This window comes from Hypomesus transpacificus, chromosome 10 (assembly GCF_021917145.1).
Source record: "Hypomesus transpacificus isolate Combined female chromosome 10, fHypTra1, whole genome shotgun sequence".
NCBI classification, from domain to species: Eukaryota; Metazoa; Chordata; class Actinopteri; order Osmeriformes; family Osmeridae; genus Hypomesus; species Hypomesus transpacificus.
The window spans coordinates 10,644,536-10,665,941 of record NC_061069.1 but is presented as its reverse complement, the minus strand read 5'-3'; the positions used below and the strand labels follow the sequence as shown (position 1 = coordinate 10,665,941).

The 21,406-nt window shown below is 41.7% G+C and overlaps 2 protein-coding genes across 2 annotated transcripts in view; one reads left to right on the top strand and one right to left on the bottom strand.

Annotated features, from left to right (window-relative positions):
- Positions 1-19,599, top strand: part of astn1 (astrotactin 1) — a 110,970-nt gene extending 91,371 nt beyond the window's left edge. Inside the window, exons 16-22 of the mRNA XM_047027646.1 lie at positions 2,472-2,740; positions 3,139-3,272; positions 3,595-3,746; positions 11,987-12,122; positions 13,890-13,990; positions 14,665-14,848; positions 18,125-19,599. Coding sequence (XP_046883602.1) covers positions 2,472-2,740; positions 3,139-3,272; positions 3,595-3,746; positions 11,987-12,122; positions 13,890-13,990; positions 14,665-14,848; positions 18,125-18,362 — 1,214 coding nt within the window. The 3' untranslated portion in view covers positions 18,363-19,599. The remainder of the gene's footprint in view (positions 1-2,471; positions 2,741-3,138; positions 3,273-3,594; positions 3,747-11,986; positions 12,123-13,889; positions 13,991-14,664; positions 14,849-18,124) is intronic.
- Positions 19,600-19,809: 210 nt separating this feature from the next.
- The window catches only part of pappa2 (pappalysin 2), a 31,044-nt gene continuing 29,447 nt past the window's right edge, over positions 19,810-21,406 (bottom strand). Inside the window, exon 24 of the mRNA XM_047028498.1 lies at positions 19,810-20,396. Coding sequence (XP_046884454.1) covers positions 20,289-20,396 — 108 coding nt within the window. The 3' untranslated portion in view covers positions 19,810-20,288. The remainder of the gene's footprint in view (positions 20,397-21,406) is intronic.

The window sequence follows — 21,406 nt, the reverse complement described above, 5'->3', positions numbered from 1 at the left end:
AAGGCACCATGGTTACATTTTACAGTCTGTTTTTTGTCTTCTTCTTTCTACTGGTTCAAAAGAATCCCTCAAATGTTCACCTTCGCAGGATCTAGTAATTGGCACCAATCTGGAAATGGAAAACCTCCAGCAATGCGACTTCAATCTAACTTTTTGTTCCTTTTTGAAAGGACTGCTGAGGATGGAACGTGAAGATGACAGTAGAATTTTCAGGAAGAGAGAGAGAGAGAGAGAGAGGGGGGGGGGGGCAAGTCCAAAACGGATTAGATTTAATGGGATGTTTTTTCTCTGTTCTTAGAAAGTGCTTTGTCTTTGCCGCATTTCACTTGTTATCCGTTCGATTTTCCTTATAACTGTCTGGTTTCAGAGTACATCTCATATGTCAAAACAAATTGATGCAAGTGTAGGTGAGTGTTTGCACGTTTGTGTGTGTTTGTCTGTGTGTTGTGTACTGTGTGCGTGTGTGTGTGTGTGTGTGTGTGGAGGAGGGGGGGGAAGACTGAATGACATTTACACTAATGCCCCATAGATTCTGTACCACAAGGGACAGTAAACAATGTTCCTCACATAGTCCAGACACTGATCTTCCTAGCCAATGCACCACTACTCCCCAGTACATCATAGCATGCGAGCCTAAGCTGTCCTTCCAACTCTCTCTGTCCTTAACAGTGACATGGTTACAGCCTGCCAGCCTCGTCAAAATGGCAGAGCGTGACCTGAGTCGCTTATACTGGCATGTTGGACATGGACTGTGGATTCCCCTTTGATAATTAAGGCTGTGTCACAGCCTGCACTCTCTCTATCTCTCTCTCTCTCTCTCTCACTCCTTCAGGGCAGAGAATGTTCCAGATCAGAGGTCCAGCTTTTACGCCACAGTGATGTGTCCTTCTGGAAGATTATCCATTTACATACGTGCCATGATTAGCTGGGCTCCAGTTAATCAGCAGTATATAATATACAGTACATGTCACGATTGCCTGATCTCCAGTCCATTAGCAGAATTTGCATCCGTGTTCCCGGATTATAAAAGACCGTTCAGTTGACCCAGCCAGGGGCCCAGCATTGTGTGTGTCATTCACCTCAAGGGCACTTCATCACCGTGTGGGATCGGTCTGGGAATAGTGATAGACAAACCTGTCATCTGTCATTGTATCTGATCATGGAAGGGGGAATTTACTGTTGGAGTTGCTACTTGAGAGTTCATTGAGGGCTCAAGGCTTGAAACGCATATAATGATCTGTCTGTGTGCTCACCGTCTTGATCTGGGTTGATTGATTGAGTGAGTGAAGTGCTCTTGTTCATTCATAAGCACAGGCGCATGTTTAATTTGCCTCTACTGTGGCACAAGTACGTCGTCAAAGTTTTCTTTGACAAAGGAATTTCTTGTGTGCGCGACATTGTATGTATGTGTTTCCACGCGGGTGTGTGTGCAGGTGTTTTTGTTGCTGTGTGGCCACATGTGTGTGTGGGTGTGTGTGTATCCATGTGTACGATGTGTGTTTCCGTTTTACCCTGTTGGCTCATAAAGCCATGTCGTATTTCATCAAAGCCAACTCCATGACAAGTTATCCCCTAATTGGCTGTTGGGCTTTCAAATTGCCTGTGCATGCTCACGACTCAACACTATGACGGACTAGTAATGCAGAGCTTTTTTCAAAGACAAAGTAAGAAAGCTTTGTGTTTAACTCAAGTCTTCCTTCAGAGATGGCTTTGAAGCTAGGACTGCTTTGAGTACATTAGATGAGGCACCGTAATGAATGGAGCATGATGCAGTGCCGGGTTGTAACATAAATGTATACCTTTTTTTAGTGATAGACGGCATAACTTAAGTAAATATTTTGAGAGCAAAGACAACAATGTGCTGAAGCCTTTATTAGGTAACAAACTTTCGGTAACTTAACGATAACAATCACTGGGGTTTCAAACTTTTCACAGACAAGATATCTTCATCATACTGCTACTAGTAGTATATTAACACTACTATGATATACATTATATACATACATATATATATATATATATATATATATATATATATACTACCAGTTAAACCAACACTAACCTCACTAACCCTCCACCCTCTCCTCGGGGCTCCTTCCATGAGGGAGCCCTACTCTGCAGTAACCCTCCACCCTCTCCTCGGGGCTCCTTCCATGAGGGAGCCCTACTCTGCAGTAACCCTCCACCCTCTCCTCGGGGCTCCTTCCATGAGGGAGCCCTACTCTGCAGTAACCCTCCACCCTCTCCTCGGGGCTCCTTCCATGAGGGAGCCCTACTCTGCAGTAACCCTCCACCCTCTCCTCGGGGCTCCTTCCATGAGGGAGCCCTACTCTGCAGTAACCCTCCACCCTCTCCTCGGGGCTCCTTCCATGAGGGAGCCCTACTCTGCAGTAACCCTCCACCCTCTCCTCGGGGCTCCTTCCATGAGGGAGCCCTACTCTGCAGTAACCCTCCACCTCCTCCTCTTCCAGGCAACTCTCCATCGGAGGAGTCGGAGGAGCGGGACAAGGAGCCGCGCACGCTGACCTACCCGGCCTACATCGCCAGCCTGCTGGACACGGGCGCCAAGCGTCTGGCTGCCGGGGTGCGTATGGAGTGCAGTAGCCAGGGACAGTGCCCACGGTCCTGCCACCTGTGTCACATGAGCCCCGGGCCCGGGCGTCCCACCGAGCCAGTCCTGCTGCAGATCACCAAAGCTGGCCCGCTCTACGAACTGGTCTCCAACAACGAGACTTACCAGGTACGATGTGTCTGCGTGACTCGAGTGAACGCTGGGAGCGTTTACTCTCAAAGGTTGGAAGCTCAATGATCAAACACAGTTTGCGGACACCTCTCTAACACACCATATCTTAACACCTCACCAACATAGGCTATACATTATGTTGTAAAACAAGCAGTGTGAGACAACATCAATATGCCCGGGAGTAAAGGACCAAGCAGCTAATAACCCCACACAGAGAGAGAGAGAGAGAGAGAGAGAGAGAGAGAGAGAGAGAGGGAGAGAGAGAGAGGGAGAGAGAGAGAGAAAGAGAGAGAGAGAAAAAGAGAGAGAGAGAATACTCTATCGATGCCTGCCTTCCCCATACGGTATCGACAGTATTTTAATTCCTATCCTCTCCTCCGCCCTCCCCCTCTCAGTCTCTGATGGAGGCCATGATGAGTATCCTGTGGTGTTCTGGGAAAGGTGACGTCATTGACGACTGGTGTCGTTGCGACTCCGTTGCCTTCGGGACTGACGGACTGCCCATGTGCGCCCCTCTCCCGCAACCCAAGTGAGTCCAACGTGTCTGGTTGCTGTTGTTATTTGGGAGGCCGCAGGGGGTGAAGGCTGAACAGGAGCGACAGAACGGGCGCGAGGGCGGGCTAGCGGTAGGAAGTCAATGTCGGGAGGAACAATCAAATGTGCACCTGCTGTGTAGATACCAGGTTCTAACCAGGAAGTAACTTCAGTTCTGTCGAGCTTGGCCAGATATTTAGCTGCATGCTAAGGAGGAGGCATATCCTGGGCAGCCATTTTGAGAGAAAGGTCACACATGGAGTATGAGTCAAATAAGAAGAGCCCTTTACCTGAGTGTGTGTGTGTCTCTCTCTCAGGCTTAGGCTCTCCCACTCTTATGAGCCCAGCAGCTCATTGGTCATCATGGAATGGAATCATACAGAGCCACCAATCGGGGTGCGCATTGTTGATTACGTCATCAGCCAGGAGAAAGTGACAGAGAGGATGGAGCACTCGAGGGTAGAGTCAGGTATGTTCCGGATTATTCTTACAGTACATCAGTACAACAGTGTTTAGCATGTTTACTTCGTTCAGCAATCTCTGATTATTGAATGGTACAGCTTCGATATTAAGATGTAGTTGTCTTTACAACCACAAGATGGCGGTCAATGACCGTGGTCCTAATGTTCACATGCTTGGACTAGCTGCTAACATGCAGCCGAGTGGAGCATTTCTGTCCTGGAGTTTAAAGTTTATTTCAGCCTAGCATTGGATATTTTAACAAAAATTGCCAATGGGTGTAAAGTACAGTAGATCTAAAATAATGAATTGCCAGCTTCCTCATGCACTGTCAGTGTCATTGTGTAGATTGTCATCATTAGCACTGCAGGTTTTTCACTTTGAAGCAAGTTAATGCATTTATAGTCTGATTCATCACAGTCTTTCATCATTCTGGAACCTATACATTCACAAAACATGTCTGTTTGAACTCAGTGCCCCCATACAGGAGTAAAGATATTGTTAGTATAAAGAAAGACATACAATGAATAGCTCAGTTCTCCTGCACAGTAGGGTAAAGTGTTTCACGAGTGAGGCCTATTAGATGGGGAATACACTCCGCAACAGCAACACATCCCTACTGTTAACATGATCCCCTGTTTGGAGAACCGAGATCTGGTTTTGACCAAGGCATGAATAATATATTTGTTGGTAAACAATTTACATTGTACATAGGTCCCAGGAAAATGTATACTGTATACTAACAATCTATATATATATTTATTTATGTATGTATTTATTTATTTATATATATATATATTATCATTCTTTTTTTATTCAATGTTTATTACATTTTTTTTTATTTATTATTTTAAGATTTTATTTAACTATACACAATCTGGAACTCTGAGGGTTTTAAAGTTTCCCCGTTTGATTGACTTCTTAAAGGAAGTACACCTTGAACATAAAAGCAAGCTGTCGTGGCTTCACTTCAGTATGCTGTAGGGTTTAGGGACCACCTAGGGAGGCAGAGCTCTCTTGAAGGCTTGTAGAGAAGTGTGGTTCTGATTTCAACTCTCAGTCGCCCGACTGCCTGACTGTCAGATTAAACATGTGTTGAATAAACCTCAGATGAACGCAATGCAACTTCACAGATCCGCCCTGGGCCTCCTTTTCTCACTGTTCTCTAGCTCACTAAGTCTGGCCGCTTCTACGGCCAACTACTAAGTTATTATGTAAAACATACCTCTGCGGCTGGAAGCCATGTGTGGGAATCACTCCTCCTAGAGAGAATGTTATCATTTGGATGTGTGAATTATTCTTTCCTCTCTTCTTCTCATTTGGTAAAGGTAAAATACTGTACCACAGGACCACATTTTAATCAACCCATTGATTAAATTCATTTGTTAAAAATGCCGGGGATTATTGACGATTAAATCTGGGACCAAAAATCTGACAACTGCTCATCTAAATATTTATGTAAATTGCTGTGACTCAGCCAAGCGTTGGGAGACACCTATTCATCCTTGATGGATGATCCCCATAAAGCATATACAAATCTCTCCAAAGGTCTCATAGGTTTATTGGTTTTGTTTATGGCTTCCCTTAGTCTAGTTTGAAAAGTCAATCCCCTACATGGAAGAACCAAAAGTCAGGTTAGATTAAGTCCAAATGTGGCATTGTGAAAACGTGATGATTGATGAGGAAACACTATCACACAGGGTAGGCCAGACTAGGAACCAGGACTGCTTCCCCCCCCCCCCCCCCCCCCCCCCCCCCCCCTCAGTCTTGCTGTGGACACCAGCCCTTCATCTCTGTTAGGGCTGGATTTGAATACAACTCAAAACAGCTTCTTTGCCGTGTTTACTGAAAAGATGTGATCAGGTTCCATGGAACGTCAAATAAGACCAGGACAACATTTCTCACCCGTTTTCAGTTTCTGGGGATAATAACAAACACATGAACAATCTCTCTGGTCTGAGAGACGTGGACAAAATTCTGCGTTGTTTACTCAAAAACAAATGTGGGGGCCTGTCATTGTAAAAGTCGTGTACTTGTCATTGTAAAGTTGTGTACCCGTCACTGTAAAGGTGTGTCGTTGTTGTTGTACTGTTTGGTCCCCTCCTGTAGCTTACAGTGATTACATAAGCTTCTAGCAGCAGGTATTTTCAAAATATCAGTGTATCATGGCTAATGATTGTAACCTGGTCGCTGTGACAGAGGCTGTTTGTGTGCTAATCTCCCAACGTAATGGGATACAAGCACACAACTTGACATCATAGTCCCCTCGCCCAGATGTGGAAGCGGACTGAATCGGAAGTCTGCTTTCAGTCATCACACCCGGCCCAGCCAGAGTGGCTGCCTAAACAAACAACCGGCCCCGCCAGAGTGATGTCAGCACTTTGATCACCCAATAATGGCTGGGTTTACTCAGGGGTCAGTGGGACATGACATCCAATCCATAAACAGATTACTCACAGCCATGTGGCTGAGGCTGGGGTGTGCCACACTACCTCTCTTCCTCCCCTGTTAAAATGGTGACATTACCAGCGGATAGAGGGGGGGGGGGTGCCTGAAGGTGGAAGACAAGGTTTCATACCAGAGGAATGTTTCCACCCAGCGCCTCGCCTCACTGCCTCGGCCTCAACGATGATGTCACCGCCTCATGTGTTGGGCAGGGTCAGGTGCTGAGGGCAGGTGCATTACGGAAGCTGGCAGCAGCCCTGGATGGACTCAGAGACCCGCACATGGTCGGAGAGAACACCCTCCAGCTGGGTGAACCGCAGCCACCTGGACACGGCCAAACTCAGACAGGTCTCCTCAAACATCATAAAAGCACTGTCTCGATCCATCATGTGGAGTCGGGTGGCTAAGGTCTTTATTGAGGCAGACAGTGTTATGACACAAAGTATGGTCATGGATCTATAAATTTAACTTGTGAAAATGAAGTGTGTCTGGCTGGGCCTCGCCTCTCTGCTTTTAAGTCCAGTCTGGTGATTTGGTGTTTGCCGTCTTTGGTGTTTGCCATCCTTGGTGTTTGCCATCCATGGTGTTTGCCATCCTTGGTGTTTGCCATCCATGGTGTTTGCCATCCTTGGTGTTTGCCATCCTTGGTGTTTGCCATCCTTGGTGTTTGCCATCCTTGGTGTTTGCCATCCATGGTGTTTGCCATCCTTGGTGTTTTCCATCCTTGGTGTTTGCCATCCATGGTGTTTGCCATCCTTGGTGTTTGCCATCCATGGTGTTTACCATCCATGGTGTTTGCCATCCTTGGTGTTTGCCATCCTTGGTGTTTACCATCCATGGTGTTTGCCATCCATGGTGTTTGCCATCCATGGTTTTTGCCGTCCTTAAATGGTGGCTCAGATGAGGGGAGGCCTATGTATACTGTAGCCAGTGCCCCATCTGTGTTCTCGGGCGATGGCCACCCTCTAGATCATTTTACACCACAAAAACAAACCATCATGCTCATCTGCTCATACCAGACACAGGGCAAGGAAATGAATTACTCAGAAATCCGGTTCCAAATTGTTGTAACTAAATATGCCAATTATGTGTGTTGAAAGGAGTAGTCGGATTAATTTCATTGTCCTGTTTTTGTATGGTATTTGACTGTTGTTTTAGTTATTTGTGTGTATAAATGAAGAGACAATCTATTTGTACGATCTGCTATAAGCAATGGTTATTCAACATAATCTATTTTCAGAATTTTGCTTTCTCATGCACCCCATTCGAGTGACTATACTGTGTCATTATACCATTATGTTGGTTAACTTCCTTATTGCTATAAGATTTTCACCTAAATTTGTTTTGCAAATCTAGATTCCACATTGAAGCACGCATTCTCCAACTGCTATCAATTTGGAAAAATATTGAAGTGTGCATTTTTGCAGACAATTTAACACAATTCTGAGGCAATAATCTAAGGCAATGCTGTACAAATTATACCTGTAAGCAGCTTGATGACGCAAATGGCAAAATAGGGGTGAGTATCAAAGGCAGTTGTGTGAGAAAGTACACGCAGGTAGTACACACTTCCACCTTCTCCACTTGTACAATTAAGCTTTTATTTCCTCTTGTTGCTCTAAAAAGACAATAATTTCCATGTGGAATATCAAGGATGTTAATCATTCATCAAGTGCCAAGAAGCAACATTCGACAAACTTTTGTTGTCCATCTCTTGCGTTTTGTTCATCAAAGTAGACAACAAGGTCCAGATGTTATTTGTTGAGTGTTTGCGCTGCTGCCAAGTCTGCTGGTTGCATAGAAGTTTGCTGCTTTAATAGAACTGGTAAAATTCCTAGCAGTTTGGACAAGGGCTAAGTTCCGTGATGTATTACGGAGCTTTAAGGTTTAGATGTTTACCTGTTTATGAACAAAAGAGCCTCTGTCTGTCTTTCTTCCTCTCCCTCTCACTGTTTTATCAGGAAGAACAGTTCATCAGGTTCAGAGCCCGGGCGTCTGTAGAAACACACGCCTGTGTCGGTGTCGTAGCAACTAAGATTTGTGTTAAGAATAAAGGCGGCATTGCAGGCCTGGATTCAAGCAAATCCCATGTGGCAACTGTTGTTGTAATTCCCTAGATCAAGACTACTGGCAAATTGTGTCAAGGGATTTAGTGAAGCTGTCGACACTTTAGGAAGACTTAGGAAGAGAGAGTTCTGCTAAGTTATCAATATAGAAGTCTCAACCTACAGTAGTAGCTACAAACCCCTGCAAAACAGTGCACTGATATTGTTTCTAACATTGTTTTTTGTTTCGGAAAGATGACATGCAGTGGCTATAATTTTTTGTTGTTGTTGAAAATGTTATGCTGGATGAAGCTGTTCCTTTAAGCGAGCTGTCATTCAGCTGGGGGTTGTTTACATTGAGAATTCTTTGGGTATGAATGCTGGGAAACATCACCCTGTGCCAGGACGTTTGAAGTGAATTATTGGTCATTTCTCGTTCTAAAGTTGTGCAGTCTATTTTGCGGACTTGCTGCCAGTGTACTTCACGCTGTTTATTAATGAATTGGACCGGTAACTCTGATAGTCGTTGTTTCCTCTTAAAGGGAGGGGCAGATATGAGGAGGAAAAAGTAACTCACAAGTGAATTAACCATCATATCAAGCATTCTCAACGCAATCAGGACTGGTCATAGTTGGACAGATGTTCAACTCTTACTTTGTCTTGTGGAAGTGCTGTCGAAGATATAACTAATTGTTACCAATTACTATATCATCTACTTTTAAAATGAGTGCTAAAGTATGTGTCATCCTCAGTGAGTCTAGACCCTAACATCTCATCAAGGCATCACTGTTCAACACTGTCGCCTTAAGAAAATGTGGAGAGGGCATTGTCCTGGATGAACTTTGCAGAACAAATAAAATATTGTAGCATAGACTTAAGAATGTCCGAGTGTTTACCACACACAAGATGTGATTTATTTAAACATATTCTCTCATAAAAAAATACAATGTTAAAGAACTGTGTTGGAGTGATCTCCTTGGTTGCAGTCATGATAAATTAAGGACTATTTGAGTCATGTTGCATTTTTTAGGCTGAACCTTTGATTTATTAAGAGACAGTGCATATGAAAGTGACATGTTGGAAGGTAAGTTGACCGTGCCCTCTGGGCAAAGCTATGCTATGATTAAGGGCTATCACAACAGTCTGAAATAGGAATTGATCACCCCTTGATAACCACTGAGAAATCCAAGTGGTTTTATAAAGTATCTCTCTGGGTCTGAACACTTTCTTTGATAGGGCTCCAGAGATCTTTTATTTTCTCTGTCTGTCAAAAGTCATGTTCCCAGAAACAATGTGCTTCTTTGATAGCCATAAAAGGGAGGACATAGTGTAATAGTGGTTCTCTCTGCATCCATTCCACCATGCGGATTCTAACACCACTGGGGTCAAAACACAGTTTCTGTCTCTTCGATGTGTTTGAAAACAGATGCTGCTTTCAAAGGAGGTTGTTGATGTTCTGTGAGTTTATAGAAATAGCTTAAAGCGAGAATGGCACAATCATCATTTGCTACAACCTTTGGACATGTGTGTGCTGTATGAAGATAGAGTTAGAGTAGCTGTAAACACAAGAATATTTGCTGTGCAGTATCGAGAGGAAAACATACTATATGATACCAATTTGAGAACATTTAGTTACCATGGAAATGTTTGTGATGTATAAAAAATGCTGTGCAATGAGGTGTAATTAGCCACATGACAAAGACTTGTAGTGAAGAATAAGTCTGATCATAATGAATTGCAGCAATTTTGTTGCTCATGTTACTCTAATCAAACATGTTTGAAACCTAACTTTAACCCAGAACACAAAAGTGCATTACTCAACTCTTACCCAGACAACATGAGACCAATAACTACTGTAATACTAACATTTATGTCATTGTTTACAAATTAATGTTCAAAGCAACAAATTGTGATTTATAACGTTCAGATATGAAAGAACATTTTAGCTGAAGAAACTGACATGTATTTCAGTGGAAATAGCCTCAAAAAACTAATTGTACAAGTAATCGTTTGCAGTAATATCCAGACAGTTAGGGAATACCCTTCATAATTATGTATGCACTTTAGATACAAAAAATAAAAAATATATAACAATTACAGTAGAGTGTGTACTGTCACCTTTGAAATGTTTTGGAATTACTTTAAATCACATTCATATAGAACTGTTGCTAACATTTGTTAAGAGCATTTCTAGCGGACTTTCAATAATCTACCAACAAAGTAAAAACCGAACAATTGAAACCACTGTACTTTCATATTTGTAAAGTAGCCTATCCAAACCTGTCTATCCACTAACCCAAAACCTACTTCTTTGCCATCTCAGTGCTCTTTCAGGCCGATCTTTATGTTCACATATTGAGTCTTTTTTCTAAGTAGCACACAGAGAGAATGTGATAAAGAAATGCAATGAAGGGTACTCCTTGGTTACAGCCATGATAAACTGAGGATAATTGATCTGTAGATTGCATTTTGTTGGTTGTACTTTAGATTTTTTAAGAGACAATACATAGAAAGATGACAGTACATCCTCAAGATGAACAACTTGGAAGTTAGGTTGATTGTGCCTTGTGGGTAAAGCTATGTTATGATTAAGGGCTATCACAAACCATCTGAAGTAGGAATTGATCACCCTTTGTTAGTTACTTGATATCACATAAATACACAATTATGAATCATCTTTGCTAACATTTCTAGTTGCTAAAAATTAGGACAAAAATAGTAGTAAAGTAATTCTACATTTACTTCTCATCACAGTATATATACTATATACTGTATCCTTTACAATATACTGTCATACTGACTTGCACAAAAAAAATCCTTTAATAATAAAACAAGAATACAGTCAAGCAACACATGAATATAGATCACTTATATTGTATGTTTTCCTCCTAGAAATAAACTGCAGAAAAACTGAATGTATTTCCCCAATTCCCTCCCAGTGGTCTCCAAAATCCACTTCCTCGATTCTAGACATATATTCCAACCAGCTCTGCAATTAATATGCTAAGTGGTACAATCCCTCACAATGTCACTTTTCATTTTCATCTTTCACTTTTTCATCACGGCTCTCCTCTGCAGGGTTTCGGTGCAAAGTAAATATTTCTCTGTGACAGCTGGTACACACTATTTTTTCCCCCTCCTGGGTGTTTTCCCTGGCACAGAGCTCAGTGTTTTTACCACTAGGTGACCCAGGGGCTTGTGAGCAGGTTTCATGGAGGACATACAGAGGTGGTCGCCTCAGAGACCTGCCTGTTCCAAACAGGCTTTTCTTCCTCTGAAATGCATAGCCCCCGTCGCAAGTGCCCTTTGACGCATGCAACCCAGCTGGGAAAACACCTTGGCTGCCACCCTGTAATGAGAACAAGCCCAGCGTATTATTTGAACTTAGCAGAGTAAAGGGTTTCTGCTCCAGGAGTTGTTTTGGCTGCCAGCCGTTAGTGTTGTTCATAGTGTGTGCCCCTGTGAAAACTGAAAACACGTCCTTCAGTGTCATAGCCTAAAATGTGATGGATGAACTCTTGTCAACAAAAAATATTCCTCTTTTAACAAATCTGCTGGACATAACATCCACACGCTTTGGTATGTGTAAAATTTGTAAGACTTGGAATACTCCATACCAACATCCATTTTTACTCACTTTTACTTGTTAACGTAACATTCAATAATGTCTAAATAGGTAGGTTATAGGTAGATTATTTGGTAGAGTAGGCGGATGGATCACTATTTGCTGGTGATTAACAGGTTTTCCTCTCCTAAACAGAGACCGTGTTTAGCTTTGTGGATGACATCCTGTCGGGGGCTAAGTCTCCCTGTGTGATGCTGGGGGACGTCCCAGACCTCCTGACTTCATCCATCAGCATGATCATCCGCTGTCTGGAGGCCGACACCACCTACATGTAAGTCACTAACAGCATCAGTGAATGTTAGATTAATTCGGAATAATGACATGTAATGGGAAGTCAATGTGGCTGTTGGGAGATTTATAAGAAAAGGATGCTGCTACAACTCAATATAACAGGCTTCTTGAATTGCCTATGGGATGAAGAATTTAATGGAAACTAATCTTGGAAATAACAAGTGATGGTTAAGAAAGGTAATTTTTTTAAGTGACTGTTAAAATCACAGGCCCTCCCAAAAACTTGAACTGACTTGGAAGTGTGTCAGTGCATGCAGCCTAAGCAGCTTAAGCAGCTAAATGTGCATCCTCCAGGTATCAATTTGAACATGAATACAAAATAAACATGTTGTTCTGCATCACAATGACTCACAGCATAAATGTAGGAAATGAATCAGCAAAATTGCAGATGAATTTCAACCTATGTTGTATAGTAAACGAGCGATATTACATTTTGAGGTTAGAGGTCATGGTAATGTTTGGTCGGCACCAAAAACAGGAAAGAAAGAAATAATTTGGTATCGTGATTTCACGATGGGTGCCATGTGGTTCAGCTCAATGAGGTAATGACGTGCCAGGTGTGAATGGCTGCAGTTTAGAGTTGTTATTGTGCGCTACTGGACCTGAGAGACTAGCGCTCTGTGGTGGTCTCCCCTGCAAAAACTACAACCGTGATATCCTGGTGATGTCAACCCACCACAGAGGAAGTCCTCTGTGAGGTCAATGTTGTGCTGGTGGCCAGAGGGTTTTTAATGACAGCATGGAAGGCTTGACAGTGTGTGTTTGAATGTGTATGTCATTGTGTGTGTTCTAGGTCAGGGTATAATAACATGGGCCAGAGGCAGTTCCTCCATCCGGGACTCACACACACACACACACACGCACCCACGGAGGTTCACACACGCATGCATGCACACACACTCAGTACCTTCCTCATCTGACAGTCTACTGTACTTCACACACATGCAGCCACTTACCCCACACACGCTTCGTCAACAGGGGAGCCACACTGAACACATTAGAGCGAGCAAGAGAAGAAAACCATCTTGAGCACGTTGTGTCTTCAAATGGTTTTGATGTATAGCAATAGGCCAATCAAAACCACATGCACTTTATCTTTACATCATCCTGCTTCTGGTCAGTCTCCCTTTTGGCAATCTGTTCATCACAGCATTTAGGGGTGACCTTTGATTGTTTTAAACACTCGTTCTGTTATAATTACATGGACTTGATGGTTCACTGGTGCAGTTTTGCTTAAATCAGTCGGACTTGACTACCGGTAGATAATACATAAATCTGTTAAATTGCTGTTTCAAACATCTAAAACTACTTCTGTGAACTAGGTACATTGGATGGCAATACAACAAGAAGTAGCACAATTGTTCAGTAATCCAGTAACTTGATTGCAATACAAAACTACAAAAAATACTCTTAAATCACTAATCCTGTAGCTGTTTGTCTGAAATGTTAAAAGCAAGACCACGCACAGTATCGCAGGAACGTTCAATCTTGTTCCTCGTAGTAGTCACGACAACCCATTGTCTGGATTGCAACACCGCAGGTGGAAGCTGCTTGTGTTGTCATCCACTAGATGGAGATATTATTCAAGTAAATGTCCGAAAGCACCAGCTTGCGCCGTGTATGACGTGGCTTTGAAGGATTAGCCTTGCTTGAGCTCTCGAATCGTCACTCAGGATTTCAGAGGATTTTCACTTTTTTGGATGGGGTAGCCATTTCCTGTGTGTCATAACAGTGTTTGCTTGTGTAGGTTCAAGCTCTGGGCGGTGGACAACACAGGCCGTCGCTCCCGTCCCAGTGAGGTCATCATAAAGACCCCATGCCCTGCAGTGGATGACGTCAAAGCACAAGGTCAGCTCTCATACGTAACCTATGGTTACGGATATGCCTGCTATGAGCCACTGAGCAACACAAGCACCTTCTGTATGGCATTGAGCATATGAAAAGAAAGCATCTGGAACAGAGTTTTTAACCACTTTGTACATAACATAATTGTCAACTTAGTATAACTTTGTTACAAAAATTGCACATGAATGATAATCAGTGGTTGTTTTTTACACAGATAACACAGATCTCAGAGCAGTAATTACGTAAGTGGGCAAGCTGGTTTAGGTGGAAAATTCCAAGGGGGGGCATTGCGTTGGTAGTCATAACTGACGTCAGAGAACGCACATCCAGTCAACCTCACCAAAATTAACATGGACGTTTATTTAAGACCAAGAACTCGCATGTTCATCTGACATTGCCGCAAGGTCAGTGCAATGCAGGACACATCGCACTTTTTTTTTGTATTGTTCTCTCCATCACCGCAGCCTCGACTTATGGTTCTGCCTTTATCTGTCAGAATGAATGAAGGATATCATAGTTCTGCCGCTGATGTCGGAACCAAGTCTTGGGTCTCTTGGGCTGAGTGTCTGAACCATAGAACTAGCGAAACATTTAACCACACTCAAACCACACTGAACAGCGACAAGTGTCGTCCAATTGTCCAATCCCATTCTGACGTGAGACCTGTGCTGTTGCAGAGGTTGCAGATAAGATATACAACCTGTTCAATGGCTACACCAGTGGTAAGGAACAGCAGACAGCGTATAACACCCTGATGGACCTGGGAGCTCCGACCCTGCACCGCGTCCTCTACCACTACAACCAGCAGTACGAGAGCTTCGGAGAATTCACCTGGCGCTGTGAGGACGAACTGGGACCCAGGTACTTCATAAGACCTACTCGCCCCCCCCCCCCCTCTCTCTCTCTCTCTCTCTCTCTCTCTCTATCTCTGGGAGGTGTTTGGGTTTATTTGGTGTCAGCGCTGTATACGGTGGAAATTCATTCAAACTAACTGGATCAAATTTTCCTTGTGTGAGAGCTGTTAGTCACAGCCAGGAATGCCTCACATTTCCGCAGTCCATCTCTTTAGAGCAGTTAAGGATTGTGAGGTGAAATTGTAGCTGAATGCTAAACGCTTTATAAACAGACCCATGTGTCTGACACATAAAAGGTCTCATGGTTCCCTGTAGATGCTAGGTCCAGCAGGTGAAACTGATTAGGTCTTTGAATGAGAATCGTAGCTTTAGCTACTCAAATTAAAGGTTGTTTTTAATCGAGACCATGTTGGAAGAGTTGATGTAATTGGCTTGCTTCTGAAGTGTTCCATTAAAATACACTTACATTAACAGCCCAATTATGTGAGGGATGATTAATGTCAAGAAAAGCATCCACAAGAAGTGCATTTAAGGTGAAGGGACTATAAACATGGCTTTAAGTTAGCTGGTAATTAAATTAACATTACTTCGATATGGCTATTGCAGGAAGGTTTCTACCTAGCTACCTGTTCGCTAAAAGAGTTCTCCCATAAGCAAAACCACTCTTGTGGAGCTAACACACATTTAGGGGTACCCCCCTTCTGGTGGACACAGTCACTGTACCCCCTGGATCTCAGTGTTTTGTGTGAACCAAGTGTTTGTGTACCACTCAAATCAAAACAAGGGAGTGTGTTTCCAAAGATATCAATACAAAGTAGAAAAGGCTGGATTTTGCCGGCCACTCTCCAAAACTTTGTTATGAACCTCTTGAATCCACTGGGGGTTCCCTGTCACAAACAATGAACCATTTAAATGCCATTTTCATCAGTTAGTCAAAATACAGATAATAGTCATTCACTTAGCCCTTGACAAAACCAACCGTTTTAGCCAAGTAAACTACATCTCGAAATAAACAGGAGAAGCAATTGATGTATCTTCAAAGAGTTTTAGTGAAAATATTAAACTATGAATTTTTTGGGTACAGGACATTGTGTCTCTGTGAAGAGCTCAGTTGGCTTCTGAAAGAGGTTTGGTATGCAACATCTCGTGCAGCAAAACCCCAAACATAAACGAGGCTTCAGAGTCGTCGTACTCCCCCCCCCTCTCTCTCTGGGTTCCCATCTCTCATCACCACAGGACTACCCATGCGGTTAAATACTGACACAGAAATGTTGGCTCAAAGTGTATAAGTAGAACCATCTATCATAGGTGTCTCAGTCTTATTGACACTTGCCTGCTTGATGAGAAGTCTTTTATTTTATTGCAATACGGTTGGTGGGGACTTTCGGGGACCTCTGTATCTTTTTATTTCACTTTTTACTTGGTTTACCTTTAACATGTTAGTTATTAAACAGACACACCCTACCGCATGAAAGGGTTCAACGCATGGTTATAGGTTCATCGATTGACAGTTTGGCTTGCTGAGCCTGGTGTCATGGATGCTCTGTTACATCAGTCCAGTTGTGGTGCTGTGCTCTTTCTGTGAGGCTGCGGGGGTGGGAGGAATGCGGGAGATTGTTCCCAAGCAGGCCAGTGAAAGGCCCCCGAGTCAGGGAAGGGGGGCTGGGGGGGCTGGGGGGGCTTAGTAGGAACCAAAAAGCTCTACCTTGGAAACGTGAGGCCATTTTCCAGGCCTATACATGCTGAGGATTTATGGTGACAACTGTTGCTATTTGGAGCCCTGGTACGTTCTTTCTTGAAAAATTAAAGCATAACAAACCACAAGGTTTTTGTTTTAAGCAAATAAACATCCAGATTCCTCAAACCACTGAAATGTGGCAAGATATTAGAAACATAAATACATTTAGAAAAATGATATAAATGACAGCTGGGTTACTACAGACACAGGGATTCTTTCATGAAGACAGAATGTCTGAGATTTCTGACATCATTAAAGCACCATTATATTATTTTCTCTGGAGTTTGCAGCACAGATGATAAACTGTGGACATGTAAGCTTTTGATCTACCTTTCTGGACCGGCATTCACAACAAGATGTTACCTACGACCTATGTCTATGAAAATAACAGGCAGCATAACGTGTGTGTGTGTCTGTGTGGGCATGCGTGTGTATTTACATGAAGACAGATGTAAACAGTTGAACATTGGTAGAACATTGGTAGACATGTGTCGATCAAAGTGTATTAATTTGTCAAATCAGATCAAAAGCATCGCCGTCTCTGTTGAATGTTACTGCAGAAGCTGACTTACGTAAGAACTGTGTTGACAACAGAGAGAAAATAATATATTTTTCATTAATAGGGTAGTAGTAGCTAGAAGTCTATCCAGGAGACTTGTGGTTGAGAGAGGCATAGCGTATTTACATAGCAGTTAAGAGGTTCTGGTTTGGCTACTATGTAAGGTGAAGCCATGTCTTAGGAATGACAGACTTTCATCCTGCTGGGCTTGTACAGTTACTGGGGTTGCTGTTCTGCCACTAAGTGAGGACAATGAGAAGCTCCGTAACCATTAATATCATGTTTGTCATCTGAAATGGGATGACCCTCAGCTGTGTCAACAATGTAGGAATAACAGTCAAGTCAAGCAATGAGAGTAAAAGACCTTTGGAAAAAATAAGATAATTCAATTATGTGTTTCACCTCGTGCCCAGTTCCCTCAGAAAGGAAGAGGTGGGTTTGAGTCTGTCGTATTATGATGTAGTGTCAAAACATTGTCGAGGCTGCAGGTTGTGATTTATAGGCGATCTACTCTCTCCAATGTTGGATTTGCTTCATTTAAGGTAAAAACTCGAAATATACGAGTCAACCTCTTTCCAGAGTATTGGGTATTTCGGGGAAATATTTTAAAACACGAAATAATTCCATTTATTAATTGTAATTTTTTTTACATATCCTTTTGTTGTAACTTAACCATAACCACTCAGCTTGAAGGCCAAATCTTGGTTGCATAATGCCCTGTGCGATATACAGAAGCTTTGACAACTGTGTCAGAGGATGGGTGCATCACAGGCCCCATTCCTTCACCAAACAGTACATAGTACTAAGGGAGCGTCATGTTGTGGAGTCAGATGGCTGAGCGGTTAGGGAATTAATCTGAAGGTTGCTGGTTCGATTCCTGGCTGTCCCAAACGACGTCGTGGCATTTCACTCTACTTCCCTCGGGGGGGAATGTCCCTGTACTTAATGTAAGAGCGTCTGCTAAATGTATTGTGTTTTGTTTATAGGAAATCAGGCCTAATCCTGTCTCAGCTGGACTACCTGAGTGGTTGGTGTCGGGGTCTTCTCCAGGAGCCAAAGATTGGCCTCCGCAGAGTGTCCCTCAAGTACCTCTCCTGTCGCTACACGGACACCAAATCCTTTGGACTCAACTGGGTTGATTTGGGCCAGGAGATCAGGAAGGCCTGTGACAAGCAGCTTCTTCCTGTCCTGTACAATGATTACGGGGAGCCTAAGGAACTCTGAATGTGACACATGAAGCCTGGTAGTTTGATGGGGGTTCTCATAAAAGGTAGGCTTTGAGGAAAGTTGCCTCGTCTGTGGTCTCTGTGTATTTGAACCCTTACTTGCGGTTGTAGGAACCTAAATCCTAGGTATCATAGAGGGCGTATTTGCCTTATTAGACTAAAAAAGACACTAATAATGTTCAATTCATATTTGGATTCATGTAGTACCAAATTATGCAATAACTAAGGTCATTTTGGAAGGTGGGAAGAGAACGATAATGAAATTAATGTTAATGTTATTATACATGTTGAATGTAGTATTCCAGTATAAAGTCATTATTAAGCTGTACAGGTTTTCTTATGAAAACAGACATACAGCATTTAGTTGCTATTTCTGATATTTCGGAGCTTCTGTACTTTCAAACTTGTATGTATGTTAAAAGTAATGTTAAAAGTAAATGTTGCCAAAAGAAGTATGACAGTAGTTTCTCCATCAATGATATTCTAACCATTCCTAAATCAGCAATCTCACTAAATATAATTTTTTTCTTTTAAAGATAAGATACATTTATAAAGTCTTATACTTAATAAATGAAGTGCTATAGGTGTTTGTAAGTATCTGTATACAAAAGTATAAACTAGCCTGTTAGTATTGGTTTCTTAATATTTTTTCCTGCCTAACTATATTTTTTCTAATGAAAAGTTTTTTCATGAAGCAATTTCAATTAAGAAATACATATCAATATGATTATTTTCTTCATAAAACAATACTGTTCTAGTCTATGGTAACATAATGAATCTGAAGTGTGCATCTGAAATTAAACTTGTAGATATTTGTATAGGCAGATTGATACAGACATGCAACAAATTGCAGCACAGTACAGTGAATGCTTCTGTAAATATTGTATTACATATTGTTTTATTCTAACATTATATATTTTTGGCATTGGTGATCATTTCTGGGAGACGAGGCTAGTTTGTCATTTGATCTTGAGAATGCTAATTCGACACAATTGTATTTTATGCAAGGATCCTTGGAGATTATATCTATATTATAAGTGAGCATTCATCATACCACATAGTTTTGTGACTTTTGTATTTGTTTTTATTTTGTTCTATGTCCAACAGATCTAATTTGTGAAACAGTTTTGTTTCTCATGTTTGATTAAAGACTGGTTTTAACAATTCTGTTAGATGGTAACGAGACTAAATCTGCATGTTATACAATATCTGTGACTGATATAATGTTTACTTTTTCACTTTGATCTTTGCTATTTTAAAGAATAATAAATGATATATTATGAAATATATGCATGAATGTTTTAAACCAAGCATTACCACTATCATAAGTAAATGTTCAAAGGACATGCCTTTCAAATGGATCTGTAACCATAACTCGTAAAATTATGCATTTATACTCTTAAATGAACAAACCTACAAACAAACAAGAGTAATCTAATCAGGCTCTTAAAAAGTTATACTTTATTCAATAAGAGTGTAAAGGACGGTGTAATAACACAGAACACGATTACAGGTAAGGTACAATTTCTATATGGAAGAGTTCTTGAGAAAACAGCAATGACTAATTATGTCTAATTTCATAAACTGGTTTTAAAGTTATGTACCTATGAGATTCATAAATGTTTGTTACTGTATCATGTGATATGTTAAATACATTGACGTCTGTGTCTACATCTAAATATGTTAAAGATTGTCCAAATATATTAGTCTATACAAGTTAGTCTTTACAGATAAGCAGTATTTTGAACTCTACAGCTACAAATCAAAATACTGGTGTTTCTGACTATAGAGACATAGAACATTTATTGCTGCTTAATGGGAAAACAAAATGGAAATATATAATGTCCAGGGGTGAAGTTAATCTGTTTCATTAGGAGCCAAAGCTTGGTTCTGTTTACATGTGCTGTCCTCTGGTTCTGGACCATCAGAACCGTCCAGGTTCCAACTGTTTAGCTTTGCTTTTATTCTCCTCCGCGTTGGGATCACGGCAAGTGCACTCATCCTGATCGCAGTCGGCCCCAAATTGAATGACCTGTCAATCAGTCAGACAATTGATATTAGACACAAAACATCTAAAAACGCCACATGGGTTGTTTCAGTGCAGTGGCAAACAATATAAAAACATGGGTTTTTTCTATTAAGCTAAATTAGGAGGGTCATAAAGATTTGCATGTGTAGAAGTAAAAGGGCTTTTTGAATATCTGGTTTCAATGATTCAAATCCATGCTTGCATCCAGATTTACACATGCAAATCCTTATGACCCTAATTTACCTTCTGATTTTCCATAAAACCATAGTTATCCATATCAGAAATGTGTATCTCCTTAAGGATTGAAAAGTATTATGACTGTTCCACGCTTAGAATTTCTTAACAATTTCAAAGGGAACCTAACTTCTTCCAGAAGATGGATAAAGGGGGATGATGTTAAACGGTTCACCGTGGACTTTTAACGATGAGAAACCTTGAGTATCGAGGGTAAAGGAACACACCACAAAGGTGAACGGATGAACATGTGTTACAAATCAACAACGACGGTTGCCAGGTCTTGTCTAGGAAGCAAGCCATCACCACAGGTTGCAAAATAAACTCGGATGACCTGCGAAGCAGTCTGTTGCAAGAAATGTAAACATTCATGAGAGGGCCCGCACTGATTTCACTCATGTTTTGTTGGAGGGATAATAGTTTAATTGAGAAGTTAGCAGCTGTTCCATAAGGTTTAGGAGGAGAAGCCCTGATCTCAGACTGTCATCCCATTAAAATTGCATTTGTTTGGCAGTAACTATTTCCTTAGCTCCATGTTGGTCCTTTGCACAGCAGTGGGGGAATCCAAACACTCTTTTTCTAACAACCTTTGAAAAGGGATGTTTTTTCTCTCTGCTACAAACAAAGGCCAAATCCTTTTGGAGTAGTTACCATACGTTTACACATCTTGTTTTTGTTTTTTTTATACAGAAACACATTGTGCCAATCATGATATGATGACTCTAAAACACACTTTACTAATTATTTGTGAAAACTAATATGAACTGTGCTTCTAGCAA